Here is a 20,071-nt window from a genome sequence, read left to right on the forward strand (position 1 = left end):
TTTGTCCTTATTGTGCCACAGAGTGTTGCCTGGTGGCTGTGTTCCAGATCACTTGGTTCCTCCTGGGACCGAAAGGCCCGCTGATCATCTACAGGGCCATGCAGAGGAATTTGTTCAACCCCTGATGGAGAAAGTAACTTGGATTCATTCCTAGTTAGATCCCACGTGTGGAGCAAGTCCATGTGAGATGCCTGGGGAGACTCGGTCTTCCCCATTATCTGGGTACAGATTGACAATGTTGGATCTGAGGAAGTGGACAGAGTCCTTGACGCTGTCAGATCTACCACCTGTCAGTTTGATCGTTGTCCTTCCAGGATGGTGAAAGCAGGTGTGTTCAGGGGGTAATTAATTAATCCCTGCAGGAGGGGACTTTTTCAGGGCCTTTTAAGGAGGCCCCGGTTTGCCCCCCCCTTAAGAAACCATCATTTGATCCCACCTGCCTGGACAACTTTTGTTTCCCATCTTCCCTTGTTAGGGAAGGTGTTCGGAAAGGTGGTTGCTTGGCAGCTTCAGAGGGTCCTGGATGAAACTGATTATCTGGACCCCTTCTGGTTAGGATTTAGGCCCGGTTATGGGACAAGAACAACATTTAGTTAAACCCCATTTGGAAAACTGTGTCTAGTTTTGGACACTTAAAAGAGATATTGATGAGATTGAGCGAGTCCAGAGATGGGCAACAAAAAGGGTGCAATCTCTGAGAGACAGTCTGGTTTCAGGCCCAGTTATGGGACAGAAACACCCTTGGTTGCACTTGTGGATGATCTCTGGCTAGAGAGGAATGGGATAGTCCATCTGTCCTTGCTCTCCTTGACCTCTCAGCTTCTTTCGGTACCATTGACCATGTATCCTTTTTGACCAACCGTGGGATTTGTGACTGGGCGACACAGTGCTGTGCTGGTTCGATTTCTTCCTCCAAGGCTGGTTCTAATGAGTGTTGATTAGGGGCCGAGAGGTCCGGCCCACAGCTGCCCCTCTGTGGCACTGTAGGGCTCTGGAGTCTCTCTCTCCACTCCTGTTTAACAGAGTGAGATACCATCAGCTCAGCTTCATGTCTTCATCCTGAGTGACCCAAGTAATGCTGTGACTGTCCTTTCATGATGCCTGGAAGCTGAGTGGGGGTCTGGAGGGGGACCACAGGTTTTAGCTGAATCTTGATAAATTGTAGGAGCTGTGGGTGTGCAGGGCCTTCTGATCTTTTATCATCTTTAGTTCTGGATAGGGTTGCATTGCCCAAGACAGACTCTGTGCATAATTTGGGGGTTATCCTAGACTTGCAATTCCTGGTCAAAGAACAGGTGGCAGTTGTGGCTCAGAGAGCCTTTGCACAGCTTCATATTGTGTGTCAGTTGTGCCCTTTTCTGGATCTTGTGCTCAAGTCACTCATTCCTTGATCATCTCTTGTCTGGATTATTGCTACGTACTCTACATGGGACAACCTTTGAAGAGTATTCTGAAACTGCTGTTGGTTCAGAACACACAGTGGCGTGGACCATTCTGGAGGCCCCACCTGTGGCTCCTGTAACACCTCTGTTAAGTAGCTGGACTGGTTGCTGATCTTCCAGGTCCTGTTCAAAGGCGTTGGTTATCATCATCTTTAAAATCCTTTATGGGTCCGGGATACTTGAGGAACTGTTCTGCCCAAGTGCCACCGGCCCACCCATTTTGTTCTGGCAGAAGAGGCCTGCTGTGGACCCTGACGGTCCAGGAATTTCAGCTTTTCTGCTGCTGACCCCCCTCTTTGGAGCATCTTGATCCTTCCCCCCTCCTGCTTTTAGGCCTTCCGGAAAGGACTTCAAACCTGATCTGGGGCTGGCCTGGGGCCTCCATGGGGGCCACTCTGAGTTGGAGGGGGTTGGTGCAGTGACAGGGAAGGCACCACCCCTGCTCTGCTTGAGCCTGTGGTTTCTGTTAATCTGTACTTAATCCTGTGTAAAAAAAAATTATATTTCTATTTTATTACACTGTAAGCCACCCAGAGTCACTTTGGACAGCAAGTTGGGCAGCATAGTAATTTAATAAATATTTGTATGTGTCCAGTCCCCGTATGTGAAGAGGTGGTGGTGTGGCTTTGTGTTTTAAAGTCCCATTGAGGTCCTGCTGCTGCTGGCAAAGTGGGGAGCAGAGGAGTTTCGGCAAGCTGCCCCCCTTCACCTGGGCAAGCCAAGAAGGCTTCAGAGGCATGGGTTTCCCTCAGCTGGGGTGAACTACTGTGGTATGGGGTAGTAGATCTGTATCTTTGGGGTGTCCACAGACTTGTAAATTTTAGTGAGGAGAATATATTAAATTGGGAGCCTCTGAAAATGGAGCAGCTTTTGCTGGGGGAGAAGCAAAAGGAGAGAAGAAAGATGACCAGCTGATTGGTTGGGGCTGAGAAAAGTAAGCTGACAGAGAGATATTGGGGGGGGGGGTTGGCCTTTTGACACCCGTGTATTCCTTAATTGTATTAGTTGTATTTACGGGGAGGAAAGAAAGTTGCCCAATTTCACTTAGCGTTTTAGGGGCTAGCTGTTGTCTTCTTTCAACCTCCCCCTGCCCCCAAACTGTATTTTGGTGTTCCTTTTCTCCATCCAAAACATGACATTGAAAGGAGATCTTTGCCTGGATTCTGCTTCTACGGGATTACTGGGTGATACTCGTTGCTTTTCAGCCATTTTCTGCCCCACAATTGCCCAGAAGATTTATTTATTTTATTTATTTAGTTACATTTATATACCGCCCTATTCCCTGAGGACTCAGGGCGGTTTACAGGAAATTAAAAAATCCACCATACAAAAGTTAAAAAACCAAATTAAAAAATATTAAATTGACCCTGTATACTTAAAACCCCAATTAAAATTTCTCCTCAGCCTGGGCCCGAGAGCTCAAAGAGATGGGGAAAGAGAGATGCACGAAGCAGCCTTTGTGTGTCTGGCACATGTGGATTTGCACTAGTTAAAATTAGGCCCGTACTGAGATGAGCCCGGAGCATGGAAAAAGCAGGCCTGGCACCCCCCTTCTGGTGCCTTCAAAGCACCGCCATTATGCCTTCCTCATGTGCCAAATATTTGTGCTCCGTGGTTGCTGGAATAGCAGGCAAGGCCTCCTCGGGTGGTGTTCTTAAATTGCCGGTGGAAGGGTCTCCTGTGGTGGACTACGGCCGTTATTTTCAAAATCCAGATATTGCAAAAGCTCCGTAGCAGGGGGAGGCCAAAATCTTGTGAAATGTTTCCCATTTTCTCTTTTTTTGTGGAGTTCAGTGGATGCCTTCCAGAGATACTGTAGGTGGGTGCCCACGGAGATCCTGTTGTGAAATACAGGCGATGTGGTCATCTGGAGTCATCGGAAGCACCCACGTTGCATCTGGCAGGACCTCCTGAAGTCAACTGTCTGAGGCGAGCGAGGGGTGGCTGTCGAGGGGTGGCTGTCGTGCGTAACACCCATGAGCTCCAAATTGCTTTCCCTTTTATATCCGATGGCTTCGTGGCCCTGTTTGCAAGCCTCTCTGTCTCCATCCTGATTTTATTTTAACTGGTTGCGTCTTACTTTAAACTAAGGGCGCTGAAGCTTGAGCAGGGGGCTGGACTGGATGACCTCTAAGGTCCATTCCAACACGCCTTTGGGGGCTTCTTATGGGGGAGGGGTTCTTCTTTTCAGGATCTTTGTTGTGTTGGGGTGGGAGAAGTTCCTCCCTCTCTGCCTTGCCTGTTCCACACCCAGGGCCCCTTCATCCCCCCCCCCCAGGCCTTCCAGGGGCTGCTGGCTGCGCTGCTAATTAGGTTGGGTTCTGAGGAGAGCAGAGGAGGCCAGACCCGAATCTGCACAATGGGAAGAAAGGGGGCAAGAAGGCAGCCAGGCCCTGTGCTGGAGCTGCCCCCCCTCCTTCTTGCCTGCTTTAAGAGAGAGCCTGTTAACCGGAGGGAGAGACACAAAAGGACCTGCTCTTTTTGGCATCCCCCCCCCACTGTCCTAATCCCTTGCTGGGGGAGGGGGGGAAGAGAAAGATGGGGGTTGTGAGTGTGTGAGTGCCCTGACAGCAGCAGGACAAGCAGAGTCTCCATAATGGGAGGGGGTCACCTTTCTCCCAATCTTGGGAGATCTGCCCCCCCCCCGGTTTGGCCTTCCGAAAGAGCTAAAGAACAAATGGGGTGCCCATTCTGCAGGTGGCTTCTGGATGAGGAAAGAGCCACCTCTTCCCCTCCCCCCCATATTTTGTGTTTCCTCCTCTTCCTCCTCCTCCTCCTCGCCTTTGAACAGCATTTATTACTGTTGTTATTTTTTGCTTTCTTATTTTAATGCGTAGTAGTTTTACTGGCTGTTTCAGCTGCTTAGAGTTGTCTCTGGACAAGATGGACAGCACATCAATGTAATGAAATAAATTCATTCATAGTTTCGTTCCATACAGTGTTAACCGCCCTGAGTCCTTCGGGAGAAGGGCGGTATAAAAATTTAATAAATAAATAAATAAACCCTGCGAACGCTAAAGCTTTCTCTTTCCTTTAGGTATTCAAGATGGTCAGTGATTAATATTTATGTGTTATTTATATGTAAGGGTGAAGGTTTATACATATGTTTTATATATACCATGTTTAAGTGTGTGTTATGCATGTGTACACTTTTGAAAGCAAGCAACTAAATTTCATTTTTAGTGTGGGCCGTTGTGCCCACAGTAAGAAATAACAATAAAGGTCTGTCTGTTTATCTCTATCTGTCGGGGGCCTCTGAGCTGGGGGGGTCGGTGAGGCTCTGGAGACCAGCGGCCGGTTTGGGCAGGACTGGTCCAACCTGCAGAGCTGGCAGCCCCCTGGGCAGAGGGGGGTGAGTGGCGGGGAGGGGGAGGGGTAGCTATAAATGGAGCTCCTCTCCCACTTTCTGCCTCTTTGGCCACTTCAGTGTCTTAAAGAGGGAACGGCCACCATGTTGGGCCACTCCGGATGAGAGCAAGGCTTCGTGGGCCAGCCTTCCCCAGATGGAGTCACGGCAGCCCTGGGGAGGGGGCAGGCCCTTTGGGCAGCCGGGCAAGGCCCACCCTTCGCCTGGCCTCTTGTGCGCTGAGGGTGGAGAGTCCCCCCTCCCCCCGCTTGGCACAGTTGCCCCTCCTCGCTCCCCACAGCCCTGATGCCTTTTTCTTCTCTCCTTCTAGCCACGTCCAACGGGTCCCTCCAGGGCTTGGAGAACAGAGAAGGTGGCGTCTGCCAAACTCGCTCCATGAAGATCGTCATGAAAGTGGGACAGGGTGAGTTGTGCAGGTGCCCCGGATGCCTTCCAGGGCCAGTGTGGGTCCTCTGTGTCATGCTAGAAAATGCCATTTGGCCCTGAATGACTTTGGCCCTTCCCAGAATGCCCAGGGGCCTGGAAAGATTCAGTACAAGCCAACTGTGAAACTCCTTCACGTTTTAGACGTCTTTGGCCTAGAGTACCATCCGTAGCCGTCCTTTCCCCAAACTGCTCCTTCCGAGTGGGCAGAGGCTCATCTTCGTTTCGGTCCTTGTCCCAAATAGAGGAGCACCTGTTTGATAAGAGGGATTGGCTGCAGCTTCTCTTTGCATGGTGCAAAATCAAGAAACTTTTTTTCCTCTTGCGAATTTAAATTGCCTTGATTCAGGAAGCTAAATAAAAACTCAGAAGGCAGCAGAGAACAATTGTAAAATACAAAGCCCTGGAAAGAGAGAAAGGAGTAGGAGGAGGGGGGAATCTTGGAAATGCCCTTCAGTGCTATCACGTAAGGCAAGAGAGATGTTCTAGCTGGGAAGCCTCCGCAAGAGCAGAAGAAGTCGGGGTGCAGAGCCTCAGTGGAAAAAGCTGCTCCTCAAAAACTGGTTCCAACATTGGAGCCTCAAAAGTAGCTTTGATTTCACTTTCAAGATTTATATAGCTAGCTTATGGGGAAAAAATATATTAACCAGGTAGTGGAAGCTTAATAAAACACAGTGCCTCATTAGAAGGAGGGGGGAAGGAGTTAAACCCATTTTAAAGCCTCAGAATAAAGAGCTTCCTTGCACCTGCTTCACTTCGCATGAAAGTTGATGCCAGAGAAAATCCTCTGAAAAAGACTTTCCGCGCTGGTGTTAATGTCCAGGAGGCTCTTTCGCATGACCTACAGAAGTGATGTGGGCAAAAAAAAATGGTGTAGAGACTAGGAATATAATTTGTATTATTGAGCAAAACAAAAAGTAACCCAGATATCAAACACTAATGAAATGTAACAATAGAAAACTAATGAAGAAGAAGTGATGTGGGCAGAAAGAGGCAGCCTTGGAAAGAAGGATACCAGGAGGCCGAATTCAGGGCTGAGCTTTCAGCAACAAAGTCAGAAGCAGCATAAGAATGTAAGTTTGGTTAATAAGATTTGCCAAAAACAAATCCAGTTGCACATCCTGGACGAATAATATGAAATACGACCACCTTAACTTCTCATAGGAGATCTGCAGTGATTTCAATCTGATAACAATTGTGGTAGGTCCAGCTAAGTAAAGGTACTGAAAACTGGGGTCTTGGACAACTTGCCATGGTCAATTTGTCACAGCCAACTTGCCACGGTCAACTCACTGTAGGACAACTCGCCGTGGGACGAGAGGTACACTAATATTGAAAAATGGTGGAATAGATTCATTAAAGAAAGGATGCCAAAGGAGGGACAAAATGAAATGTGAGTGACAAAAATTAAAATAATGTTTTAATTATTTTAAATAATTAAACTGAATTGCTGAATTGCCTTATGGCGAGTTGGCCTGTGGTGAGTTGGCCATGGCGAATTAACCGTGGCAAGATGGCCACGGCGACTTGGCTGTGCAAGTTGTCCCATTCCATGAAAACTGACACGTTTTGTTGAGATTTTTGAGAAAGTCCCTTCTTTATGGATTTTTAAATGTTGGTCAGAAGGTTGAGGTTTTTCTGGCCCCCTGTGATGGGTGTGGACTTGGTTTTGTTCAGAAAAGTTGACGCAGCCACTTTGCATCCCTTCTGGGCTGCAAGGAAGACCTAGTGAATGCTTTGAGGGATGGATGCCGTGATCTGTCAGGGCCAAGTGGTATTTCCTGGGTTGGGGAGCGTAGAGGGGAAATGGGAGTATAGGAGCCTTTGGCTGCTCAGGGGAGCCCGCAGGGTTTCTGGCAGAGACAAAATTCTGTGGAAATGATTGGAGGGGAAGAAGTGATGAGGACATCCTGGAAAACAAGAGCCAGGTGGAGAAGAGGGGGAACTGCCCGGCATTATCCGATGGTCCTTTTGAAGATAAGATGGTAGCAGGGGAGGCCAAGGCTTGATTTCTTCCAGGATTGAATAGTAGCAGACACACTTGGGATGAGGGATTTGTTGTGCTTGCTGACATTAGCTGGTTGACAGGTGTCTGTTTTCATCTTGATCTCTGCTGGCCCAAAACGAGATGGAAGGGTAGAAAGCTTTTGCCTGGTCCCTTTGGATGAGATCGTAGGGCGTGCCTACTTGGCACACACAACGCCAGCCTTTTGGATCACGGGAGGTCCTTGTGTCTCTTGGACAGAATGTTGTTGGCTTTTGAGAAGCCAGTCATTCCAGGAATCCGAAGACCGGTGTTTGTCAGTTGGCCAATAAGCTACAATGTGTGTGGTTACAATGTGTGTGTGTGGGACATGGGCATCTCTGCTCTTTGGATTTCCATCGGAGAGGCCCACAGATGTAGAGAGGAACGCCCGTGCCTGGGGGTGTTGCAGAAAGGCCAAGCTCAATTTTAATTGTTTCACGTTCTTGATGCTGGAAAGGAAGAGTCAAGTCTATGCAGCTGAAATTCTGGCAGTAAAACCCGAGCAAAACACAGAAGCTTTAGTAGGTCTAAGTTGAAAGCAGGCGGGACAGATTTGTAAAAGCCAAAAGACTCTTAGAATAGGGGGTAGTTGGACCTGTGATATGAAAAGGTTCTGTCTGTCTTAACTGGAGAATAGAGGCAATGTTGTATGGGTTCGGTTTGGCTTTTGGCCTTTTGCCTGCTTTTGAGCAGCAAAATAATTTATGTGTGATTTCTGAAATGGTTGGGTCTTGTCTTTGCTTGTTTTGCGCAGTGTGGTGTGTAGGTGTGTTGAAATTAAGCTTGTTTAATTCCTCCTCCCTCATTGCTTGAAATCAGTTTGGGGATTGTTTTCAGCCCAATGTGGCATTTTGCAAAAATTCTAAGAGGGGAAATTGGAGCAGGAAGTCTCTGGAAGCAGAATTGTTCCATCTCTGCAGTTTTCTAGACAAGGTTTTTCAGAGGTGGCTTGCCATTTCCTCCTTCCCAGGGCTGGATAGTGTAGTGGTTAAAGTACTGCCTTTGGTGTGAAAGACTGGGGTTCAAATCCTGGCTGCTTCCTACCTTACCAGCAAAGATCCCTTAACACTTCACCTACCCACCTTAAAATGTGAGAGTGAGCCAAAATAGGGGAGTCATGCTGGATTAACAAGATCCGCATCAAATGTTGAGGAACCAGCATAATCTAATGATAAGTGGGAACACAGATGAGACAAGAGAAGCTGGATGGAAAGCTACTACAACAGCAGAACTAATGAGATATATGGATATACAGGGGATATCCATGTGAGACAACTATGGATAGAGAGAAGAAGACCTGTATCCATACTAACCGAGAAACACCTGGTTACCTGACACTTCAGCGTAGTGAAGAGGAAGCTGCTATCACAACTGGAAATAGACCAACTACACATTACATTCCAGACTCAAGAAGAACAGGAAGAACAACTGGATGTGCAGTCAACCCCTGAAGCTGGAATGTCACTACCACCCTCTCCATTACAGAGGACAGCTGCTGCTATGAGGCATAAGATCTTGGATGAACTAGCTGCAATCAACCCTCAAATCTGGTTGCCAAGGCTCAGCAGAGAAGTACCATCAGATGGTATGCTAGAAGATGCCAAAAGAGCCCACACAACAATTGCTACTACCACAATAATTCAAACCAATGAAGTGGTAAATGCAATGGCTGCTATAATCCTGGAGGTGCTTGACTATATAGTCAAGAAGAACAATAAATATCCCCCCTCCCCCCAGAAAGCAAGGTTAGAGACTAAGATCAAGGCAACTCAGAGACTGGTCAGAAAGAGGAATTACGTAAGGATATGAAGATTAGGGATAAGGATACTGACAAGAATACAAGGGCCTGATTCCATCTGAAGCTCTCAAGACTGTTGCGCAAGGCTCACGGCACTTAAACGTGCTAAGCAGATACACTAGAGAAGCAGAGGACAAGAAGATCAATGTCCTGTTCTCCAAAGAATCATCCAAGGTCTACTCCCAACCGCAGTGCAATAACACAGTAACAGCACAGCCACCAACAGCAGAAACTGAACAATACTGGAAGAACACGTGGGAGAAAGAGAATGCATATATAACATTGGTGCAAAGTGACTGCAGGACCTGAGAACGGATCACAATCTTCCATCACAGTAGCATGGGATGAACCACCAACAATGGCTGACATTGGGAAACCCTACGAGTGGCCGAAAGGGCTGCACTAAAAGGGAGAACTGAGGCACCGATCGTAGGAGCACAAAAATAGGCACTAAGCAGCAGGCCCATAGAAGGAGGGGTCATCACCCTAGACAGGATCCAAGGTGCAAACTACGCAGAGAGGCCTCAGAGACAGTGCAAGGTAAAGGCAGGAAACGTCTACATTCTACTTGCACAATCAAATAGCTGGCATTGGGTACAGGAACAATTGCGCAGTGTGTGGGCTAGACCCTCCTAAGTAAAAAAGGAGAACCCGCAAAAGAGCGTGGTGAATAAGAAAGCTAAGATCCTGTGGGACTTCCAGACCCAGACAGACAGGCAGATATTGGCCAGTCACCCAGACATCATTGTAGTAGACAAGGCCCAGAAAATAGTGGAGGTGATGGATTTAGCAGTGCCAGCAACATCAGGGAGAAAAGGAGCGGGAGAAACTGGAGAAGTAGCAGGGCCTGAAGGAGGAATGGAGAGGATGTGGAAGGTCAAGACCTCAGTGGTCCCAAGTGTTGGCAGGAGCACCCAGGGCTGTGACTCCCAAGCTGGGAATGTGGCTCCAACAGATCCCTGGAACGACATCAGAGCTCCGGGTCCAGAAACGTGCAATGCTGGGAATAGCTAAGATCCTACCCTGAACCCTCAAACTCCCAGGCCTCAATGGTGGTCGAGGACCTGAGATTGAGGAAGATGCTGACCACCCATGAGGGTGAGAAGGGCAGAGGAAAAGGAAGATGCAAGGAACTACATTCAGCCTGACACTGGTACTTGAGAAGATTTCAGAACAGAAGGAATGCGTGAAATAAAAAATTAGAGTTTTCTATATTGCCCAAATATTGGAAAAGTGTCTTAACTTAGCAAGAGTGTCAACGGACCTTAAACTACAACTCATACAACAAAATAATATTTAGAATTTATTGTTTCTGTTATGTTTGTGTAGAAGATGTCTATCCAAGACAGCATTTTGTTGGAGATGTAGTTAATGTAGTTGTTTTGATGAATATGTAGTCCTTTGAAACATGTTTTTGCAGTGTCCTATACTTACTGGTTTTCAGGGCAAAGTAGTAGACTATATAAATGTGACTGTGTGACAAAAGCTGAAATTTTCAGGGGATAATATTCTCTTGAACCACCTACCTAGTACGTGGAATTTGACAATTGAACAACTTATGATGGCCAAAAGACTTGCAGTCCTGGAAAGATCAACGTGTGGCCCATCCGCTCACTGGACTGAAGAGCTGGTTGCCTGTATGGACAAGAATAAGGAAATGTGGAACTCATTTGTATAGAATACAGCAGATTAAAAAGGAATTATAGGTATATACGTGCATTAGAAATTAATATACACATACTTGAATAATATTTACATTAGTTAAGTATATGTAGAATTGTAGCTTATTGTAACTTAACTGTTATTATGATATATTACACGTTTTATGTCCTTTTTTTACTATTTAAAGCATTTGTATTCATTTTTTTTCTTTGAGAAAGTATGTTTGTATTATAATTATCTTTTATTCCCCCCGTTTTTGCTTTTTCCCCTTTAAAAGCAATAAAAATAAGTAAAACATTAAAAATAGATTCTGGAGCAGATTTTAATGCCGTTGAACTGTAAACCTGGTGTGTAAGAACCGGTTTTCACACATGTGATGAGCTAGTACAGATAGTCCTCGCTTAACAACTCTAATTGGGACTGGAATTTCCACTGCTGAGCAACACAGTTGTTAGGCAAAGCCTCACATGACCACACCCCTTAGCAACAGCAGCTTTAGTGGTCCCGGTTACGGCCAATAGGCCAGGACTGCACCGTTGTTGGGTGGGGGTGGGGGTGGAGGCAACCAAGGCTGGGCTGGCCGAACTGCAGGGCAGCCAAAAGGCTGGGCTGGGGGCAGCTGAAGTGCCCCCTGCAATCCTAAAGGCAGGCTGTCTATCAAGGGATGGAATACCAAGAGCCCTGGTGGCCCAATGGTTGGAATGCAACATTGCAGGTTGGCTCTGTATTCCACTGTCAGCAGTTCGATCCTGAAAGTTGACTCAGCTTTCCATCCTTCCAAGGTAGGTAAAATGAGGACCCAGATTGTTAGGGGGGCATGGGCTGACTCTGTAAACTGCTTAGGATAGGATAGGATAGGATAGGATGGGATGGGATGGGATGGGATGGGATGGGAAGGGGTGGGAAGGGGTGGGATGGGATAGAATAGAATAGAATAGAATAGAATAGAATAGAATAGAATAGAATAGAATAGAATAGAATAGAATAGAATAGAATAGAATAGAATAGAATAGAATAGAATAGAATAGAATAGAATAGAATAGAATAGAATAGAATAGAATAGAATAGACCTGGAAGGGACCTTGGAGGTCTTCTAGTCCAGCCCCCTGCTCAAGCAGGAGAACCTATACCATCTCAGACAAGTGACTGTCCAGTCTCTTCTTAAAAATCTCCAGTGATGGAGCACCCACAATTTCTGAAGGCAACTTCTGTTCCACTGGTTAATTGTACTCACTTTTGGGAAGTTTCTCCTCGATTCCAGGTTGCTTCTCTCTTTGATCAGTTTCCATCCATTGCTTCTTGTCCTGTCCTCTGGTGCTTTGGAGAATAATGTGACCCCCTCTTCTTTGTGGCAGCCCCTCAAATACTCAAATAGAGAGGGCTATAAAGCACTGTGAAGCTGTATATAAGTCTAAGTGCTATTGCTGTTCTGATCCCATGGCCACTGGGGCATTGCAATACTTGAAACTTCAAGGATCAGGCATCGTGCCATTCATTCAGCCCTCTTACAACTTCACATGGTTGTTAAAGGAGGACTGCTTCTAACCATTTTTTAAAACAATCTCCAGGTATACACTGGAGACTAGGAGACCTTCAAGGTCCCTTGTAGCTCAGTGATTCTGTAACCTGGTAACTGGCTAGGAACACTTGCCACCTCCTTGCTCTCCAGCGTAAGAATCAGGTGGGCCCACCCCAGAACCTGGTGGATTTCCAGAGTAACCTTTAACTCAAGCAGATGGCAGGAAGGCAGGCCAGCTGCCCCTCCTACTTGCTTCTCTGCTTCACGTCGCCTATGGCTGTGCTGCTCAAGTCTCCTGGATGCTTGTCTTCTAAAGTTGACTGGGAAGTTTAAAGCTTTTATTATTCAGTGCGAGATATATGAGACCAAGTACGTTTCCCAGAGGTTATTCGTAGATGGAATTTATACACCGGTAGAATTTTTCAGATCAAAATGCCAAATGCGCAATTTCAGTTATAGTTAATAGTGACCCTCTTCTGGATTATTAGGGCAATTTTGTGCTTAAGCCACAATCTTATCTTTGATGGCCCTGTCAGCTAGTTGTTAAATTTGCTGATTGTGCTAAGATAAAAACAGAGTGCAGGTATAGTTAGCTAAATTTAAATTTTAGAGATGCAGGCTGGAATTAATTGGCTTTAACTGACCTATTTAAAGGAGGTTTATCTGAGGAACTGCAAGATTAGCTAGTTTGACGGGCATAGTAGACATTCCAGGGGACCTGTTCCAGCTCTACATGATGATAGACAGAAGGCCAGAACAGCTGGAAGTGGATGAGGGAGAGGAAATTCTGTTCCCTCCAGACTCTCCCTTCCCTTCCCCGTTTTGTGTGTTTGGTTTAGAATTCAGAGCAAGTCAGTTCGAAGAAACCCTCATAGAATTATGCTTGGTCTGTTTATATTGTGGCCTGTGTGGACGTTTTGCACCTGCATCGTGTCCCCATAAACTCTTTTCTCTCTCTTTGGACTTCCTGGGGAAGTGTCAGTCTTGTGGAAGCACAAGTGGTCCTTGACTTACAGTAGTTCATTCAGTGACCGTTTGAAGTTACAATGGCACTACAAATGTGACTTATGACCGTTTTTCACAGTTACGACCGTTGCAGCATCCCCATAATCATGCGATCAAAATTTAGACACTTGGCAACTGACTCATATTTACGACGGTCGAAGTGTCCCAGGGTCATGCGATCCTCTTATGCGACCTCCTGACAAGCAAAGTCAATGGAGAAGCCTGACTCACTTAACAGCCGTTTTGCTAACTTAACGACTGCAGTGATTCACTTAACAACCGTGGCAAGAAAGGTTGTTAAATGGCACAAAGCTCACTTAACAAATGTCTCAGTTAGCAACAGAAATTTTGGGCTCAATTGTGGTCGTAATTCGAGGACTACCTGTGCAGGTCCTTTTTCAAGCAAGAATCCTGGTGGTTCCAAAATTGCTTTCTTGGTAAAAGGCCTCCCTTTCAAGACAATTCGATGGATCTTACAGCACTGGCGTTTCTTTTGGCCATTTCATTCTTTGCATACTTCAGGCCTACATTTTTGAGCTTTTCTGTCTGATTTTTTTTAACTGCCTGATTCCCCACTATCAGCCATTAAGAAATTTTACGATTCTGTTTGACTTCTTCTCTGCCTGATCCCATTGTGCTGTGGGTTTATTGGCTTTTAATTTTTAATCCATAAATTGACTGGGCAATAGAACTATTACTAGTAATGCCCATATTTGCCCAAAGCATTGTCCGCAGAGTTTAGGCCTCCTCCTGCCACTGATCAACAGAAAACCTTTACCTATTTTACCTGTAAAGTATTCTGATGTGGCTGATGTTATTCTTCTCATCATGCTAACCTGGGTTGCAGGGACTCAAATCACTGATAAATGCAGATAGCAGTTGACTTAGTTTGTTTAAAGGAACTTATGGCAATTCATTGAAAGAGGTTGTAGGCACTGCACATTCACCCTCGGCACCAATGCTCTTTTCATATGAGATGGTTGATCATTACAGACTTTTAAAGCAACATTCCACAGCCTTTCTGGCTTTGTGGACTGATGGGGGGAAGAGGGGATGGTTCCATGCGAGTGGTGAGTGAGCGCATGTGCGCAGCTCCATTTGCACAAACAGCAGACATGCGTATTCACTGCTTGCTTAAATGGGGCTGCACACTCTTGTGCAAATGAAGTTGCACGCTTATGTGCACTCACGTGCCGCTTCTGCGGCCCGGTTCTGAACGGGCCACGGCCCAAGGGTTGGGGACCCCTGTTTTAAAGATCATTTACTTTCTCCTGCTGTTTACTGATCATCTGGCTTGGTAACAGAAGCCTGGCATTTTTACTAAATCGGATCTGTGCGAGAACTTAAAGTCTCACTGGCATGAAGGGGGAGCATAAACACTGAATTGCTCTTATAGGTAGGGACGTCTTCCAGTTTGTTCTAATACCACCTCCATCATTTTGAGATTTATGAAGGAGATTTTACAACATTTTCACCTCTTTCCTAGTTCTTTGGATATGTAAGGTTCTGATTTACTCTGAAGATCCTGTTACGTACGTGTAAGGATTGTCTTTAAGCACCATCGCCCGCACAAGGGGTACGTTAAGCTAGGATAATGTTCGGATTACTTGAACAATTGCATCTCTTCAGACAGCATCCAAATGGGATTTAGACTCTTCTGGCATCTTTCAAGGGAGAGAAGGGGGCTGTTTGTTTTGTCCCTAACCTTGCTGCAGTTCCACTAAAAAGAGGTCCCACTCCAGGCACGGAAGCGAGGAGCCTCGCCTCTCAGCCCTTCCTTTGTCCTCTTGCGATGCTCTTCCCTCTCTTGGTCAAGGGTCCTTCTGGTTTTGCGCCAGACCCTTCGCCAGGCAGCCGGTGCAGACAGCCCTGGATTGTGCTATCAGAACAAATGTGGAAACCTGTCTTGTCGTGCCAGCTTTTGACACACAAGCCAGCTGTTCCCTTGGCAAAGCAGCCAGGGGAAGAGTTTTGATAGATTTTACTACTTGGACCCAGAGTCTGTCCGTGGATCTTTTTTCTGGAAGTTTACTCATTTTCTATAATTTTGACTGTGTCTGCTGCCCATTTTTTTCCCCTTGTCTTTTCAGCGTGGTAGGTCAAAGGCACATAATCTTTGGGTCTGACATCCTCATATTTTGGTGCTTGAAGCCCGCTGCAAAGAAATGTCCTAAAATTGGGTCAATTGCATGGATGACCCAGTTAATGACTGGCATGACTTACAACTGTAATTCCAGACTCAGTTACGATTGTCAGTTAAGAGCCACCTATATTGTCTATTGTCTGCACGTTAATAAAATTATGTTGTGTCTTCAAAATGATTTGGTTGTTTTAAGTGAGGAAGACTTTGGCCACAACAGACTTCGAAGGCTCTCCCAGAGATGGTTTGTTTTTTACTACCTTTATTTACTCAATTTACAGATGACTACAAAAAATTTCCTTCAAAATTGCTCTGCATTTTCTGTTATACTTTTAATGCCAACTGTTCTTTGCTCTCTTTGACTGTATTCTTCTGAACTATCTTCTTATAACTTTCTCTCACCCATGGGGTTTATCATTTCTTCATTTCATTGAACTTCTTTTTCACATTTCTTTACCATCACAGGATTCTTTTTTCTCTGCTCTGGGCAACCTGGACATCTTTTTTTCGTTATGGCCACTTTCTGTCTTCAAACAGTGAATATTAGTTCATTCTGTTTACTGCAGTTTCTTTCACTTCTTTCCTTTTCCTGACACCACCAAACAATGATTTGTCCCAGATTCAGAACCTTTCATTTGTCTGCCTCCCTTGTTCTCTCTGTCCTTCATTGTGAGCTCTGCATTTCGATTTATATTCATTCCTTTGCTCTCTGAACTTATGAACTTACTTGCAGTTCAACCCTTTACTTTAAACAGAGACTCACATTATTTATTGAATTGTAATTCGAATCACCATTAATCAGTGGTGAGAAGAGTAAAGTCCTACGCTTAGGCAAGAAAAACCAAATACACAGATACAGAATGGGTGGTACCTGCTTCAACGGCAGGAAGTGTGAAAGACATCTCTAGATGTGCTACTTGACCACCACTTACCTATGAGCCAGCAGTGTGCTGCAGCTGCCAAAAAAGCTAATGCAGTCTTGGGCTGCATCAACAGAGGGACAGTATCAAGATCGTGAGAAATGATAGAACTGCTTTATTTTCTGCTAGTGAGGCCACACTTAGAAGAACTGTTCTGGTCACAGTTTTTTTTAAAAAAAGATGCTCAGACCTTACAAAGGGCAAAGAAGAAACAACAAAGATGCTAAAGGGTCTGGAGGCTAAATTGCATGATGAATGGTTGAGGGAGCGAGGTATCTCTAGCCTATCAATGAGAAAGATTAGGGGGGACATTATAACTGTCTTCCAGATATGGGTTCCTACTTCAGGATGCCCTTGCAGTATTTTATCTGACAACGATTCATACTTTCTGATACATATTTTGGATGACTCATGCATAATTGACATTGCCTTCGCTGCCCCAAGTTTCCCTGTCCTCTCTGCTTCAGATGCCATCACTTTGATCCGTTTTGCCCTTTCCCTTTATCTTACATTCACACAAAGAGAATTATATTTTCTCCTTTCATTTCATTTGTTAATTCAGGTACTTCTTTTGTATTCCGAGTTGCAATCTCCTACTTGCGGGAGGTTTGATGACTAGTTGGGCCTGTGCACAGGAACGTCTGCCACCTGTAATGGCCTTGCTCAGTCAAAGCTATCACTTGTGATGCTCTTCAGTAGGGTAACAATCAACTAGGTTGCCTTATGCTGCGTGCAGCATTCCTTGTTAAGCAGTTGGGTGTGACATGTTTTGGGGATGAGCGCAACCACAGCCCAGCTTTATTGCAATCATTTTTTGTGCAAGCTTGGGTCTCTAGGAAACATCACGGCAGACATCCCATCAGCTAGGAGGCACATGCCGTCAGTGAAAACTGACGTGCAGTGTACTTGCATGATAAAATATAGGTGGATAATTAACTGCAAGTTTCAATTCCAAAAATGGCAGTTTGGAACACATTCATCTTTACCAGCAGTCTGGAAAGTGATGACTCAGACTGTGGTGCTATGGAATCCTGACTCAATTTCCAGAGAGCACTTGAGAATGTAACTGTGTGATCCCAGGAAAAGAGAGGCCACCTAGGAATTCTCTCGTCCTGGTCAGTTCCTAATGACTTGCAGGAAGGACAAAATACCTACATGCTAACAACACATTAAAGCGAACCCTTAGACCAGGGGTAGGCAACCTCGGCTCTTTTATGACTCATGGACTTCAACTCCCAGAATTCCTGAGTCATTATAACTGACTCAGGAATTCTGGGAGTTGAAGTCCATGAGTCATAAAAGAGCCGAGGTTGCCTACCCCTGCCTTAGTGCAGGCAACAGAAAGAGGATTTTTCTGAAAGAAAAACAATCTGTGTCTTTCCCTTACACTGAAGAGACCAGCAGGTCACGTTTTAATGGTGAGCTGGGCCTCCGAGTGCCTGGTTCATGGCCACGTGACCACGGGGACTCTGAAACAGCCACAACTTTGAGGACCAGTTGTAAGTCCATTTCTTTCAGTTCCACTTTAACTTTGAACAGCCCCTGAACGAATGGAAGTAAAGAACCCTAATGAAGGCTTAATTCTAGCTTAGGATGCAGCCGACTGTCAGTTCCTAATAGGAAAGGGGAGAAAGCAGCTGACTCGGGGGGCCACAGGCAAGCTCTCCGTGACTTCAGGAACTTCCCGTAATCAGCTAACATCACCACCCTTCCCTTTTTTTTCTGACTTTTGAAGAGCCACTGAAACGGAGCAGCGTGTGATAATACAGCGTTGCATTTTTTTCAATTTAATTGCGGAATTGGAAATATATGTGAGCAGCTTCATAGCTGAACAGAAAGCAGACTTTCAACTTTTTCTTGGTCCTCATTTTAAATTGAAGCTATTTAAAATGCAGGATTTAGCCAGTGAAAAGACTGCTGTGATTGGTCCTGTGAGAGAGAGACCAATGTGGGGAAGGGTGATCTGGGAGGGAGGGGGGGGCAAGGAAGGAAAGAAGGAGATGGATAGGGAAGGGAAGAAGGGAAGGAAGGCAGGAAGAAAGGAAAGGAAAGGGAGGGAGGGAGGGATGGGGAGGGAAGGAAGAAAAGGATAGGGAAGGAAGGAACGAAGGAAAGGAGGAGATGGATAGGGAAGGGAAGAAGGGAAGGAAGGAAGCGATGGGGAGGGAAGGAAGGGAGGGAGGAAGGGATGGGGAGGGAAGGAAGGAAAGAAAGAAGATGGATAGGGAAGGAAGGAAGGAAAGGGATGGAGGGAGGGGTGGGGAAGGAAAGATGGGGAGGGAAGAAGGAGAGAAGGAAGGAATCTTAAGAGGAACTTTGTAGCAGTTACGGGGGAAAGTCTGAAGTGAAGGGATGGTTAGTGGGATTTCCAGCCCTGACCGTCTGGCGTATTTCCTGCAAATAGTCTCTTGCATCAGCTCCCTGCTCCTGACACAAAGCCAGCACTTTCCTTGGTGGCTGCCGACTGGATGATGGCCTAATCCAGTCCGGTGGCCCAGCTGAGCCCCCGGGCCCCCTTCCCCTGAGACGGGCCTCCGTTTTTCACCCTGACTTTTCCTCTTTGTTCTTAGATCCCAACGCGGTGATGCCAGAGCAGCTGACCACAAGCCGGCCCAGCAAGGATTCCGGCAACGCGGGGAACGTTGCCACGCAAAGCCCCCATCACAGATTCCCCCCTGTTGGGGAGGTCCCAGGGAAGCCAGGTAATGTTCTTGACAGAGACCACCCTCAGCCTGGCACTGGAGAAACAGCTGCAGGTTTATAATGGTTTATAATGCGGCCCTGCCTTTTTTACCTATTGGGGCGGTTTCTGATGAATGGGAACGTTTTGTGTTCCGCTTGGCCTCCGGCTGCCGGCAGTTTGGATCCGTTGGCTTCCACTGACGTTCTCTGTGAACTCCCTAGCTCTGAGATGGGCTCAAAAGTAGCTCAGGCTGAGTAATCCCAGGGCTTTAGGGCGAACTGTGGTGTCGTCAGGGTCGGAGGTGTGATTTTAATTTAATTTTTACTTTAATAACTTACTGTTGCTATTTTATGACTGCTGTGGCTGCCAAGATCCAAACCTGGTGAGGAACAGTCACAAGATCCGGGTGTGCTTAGCCTGTAGAAGAGATGACTGAAAAGAGAGATGGCAGCAGTCTTCAAGTACTCAAAGGGGGTGGGCTTCTCAGTGGTCCCAGGGGACAGGACCAGAATGGAGGCATGAAGACCACCCAGAAGGAGGTTCAGGAGGAGCTTCCCACCCAATGGAACAGGCTGCCAGCAGAAGTGGTCAGTTCTCCTACCAAAAGAGGCTGAATGGTCATCAGTCAAAGATGTTCTGAGCAAGAGGTCCTTGTGGCTCTCTGAGCTGGGCTGTTTTCTTGCAGATGTTTCATTATTTATTTTATTTATTTTATTTAGTTATATTTATATACCGCCCTATTCCCTGAGGACTCAGGGCGGTTTACAGGGAATTAAAAATCCAAAATACAAAAATTAAGAACCAAATTAAAAATATTAAATTGACCCTGTAGTCAGTTAAAAAGAACCCCAAATTAACTACCCAAACTTGGTAGCGTCATCAGTGTTGGTAGGGAGTGGGGTTCTGGGGAATGTTCTCTGAGCAAGGTGTTGGAATAGATGACCACAGTTAACCCTTCCTATCCTTTGTTTCTGTAATTTTTGTGACTTTTAATGAGGAATGTATATGTTTTTTTTTTTAAAAAAAGGAATATTGAAGGAAAAGATGTTTTAATAATGCTCTTTAGGCTTTTGTATACGTACTCAA

General features: G+C 45.9%; 1 protein-coding gene across 1 annotated transcript in view; it reads left to right on the top strand.

Moving 5' to 3' along the window:
• EFNB1 (ephrin B1) overlaps window positions 1–20,071 on the top strand; it is an 81,815-nt gene that overhangs the window by 52,193 nt on the left and 9,551 nt on the right. Inside the window, exons 3-4 of the mRNA XM_081336555.1 lie at window positions 5,120–5,212; window positions 18,873–19,004. Of these exons, the coding sequence (XP_081192681.1) occupies window positions 5,120–5,212; window positions 18,873–19,004 (225 nt within the window). The remainder of the gene's footprint in view (window positions 1–5,119; window positions 5,213–18,872; window positions 19,005–20,071) is intronic.

This window comes from Vipera berus, assembly GCF_964194415.1.
Source record: "Vipera berus genome assembly, chromosome: 11".
Classification (NCBI taxonomy): domain Eukaryota; kingdom Metazoa; phylum Chordata; class Lepidosauria; order Squamata; family Viperidae; genus Vipera; species Vipera berus.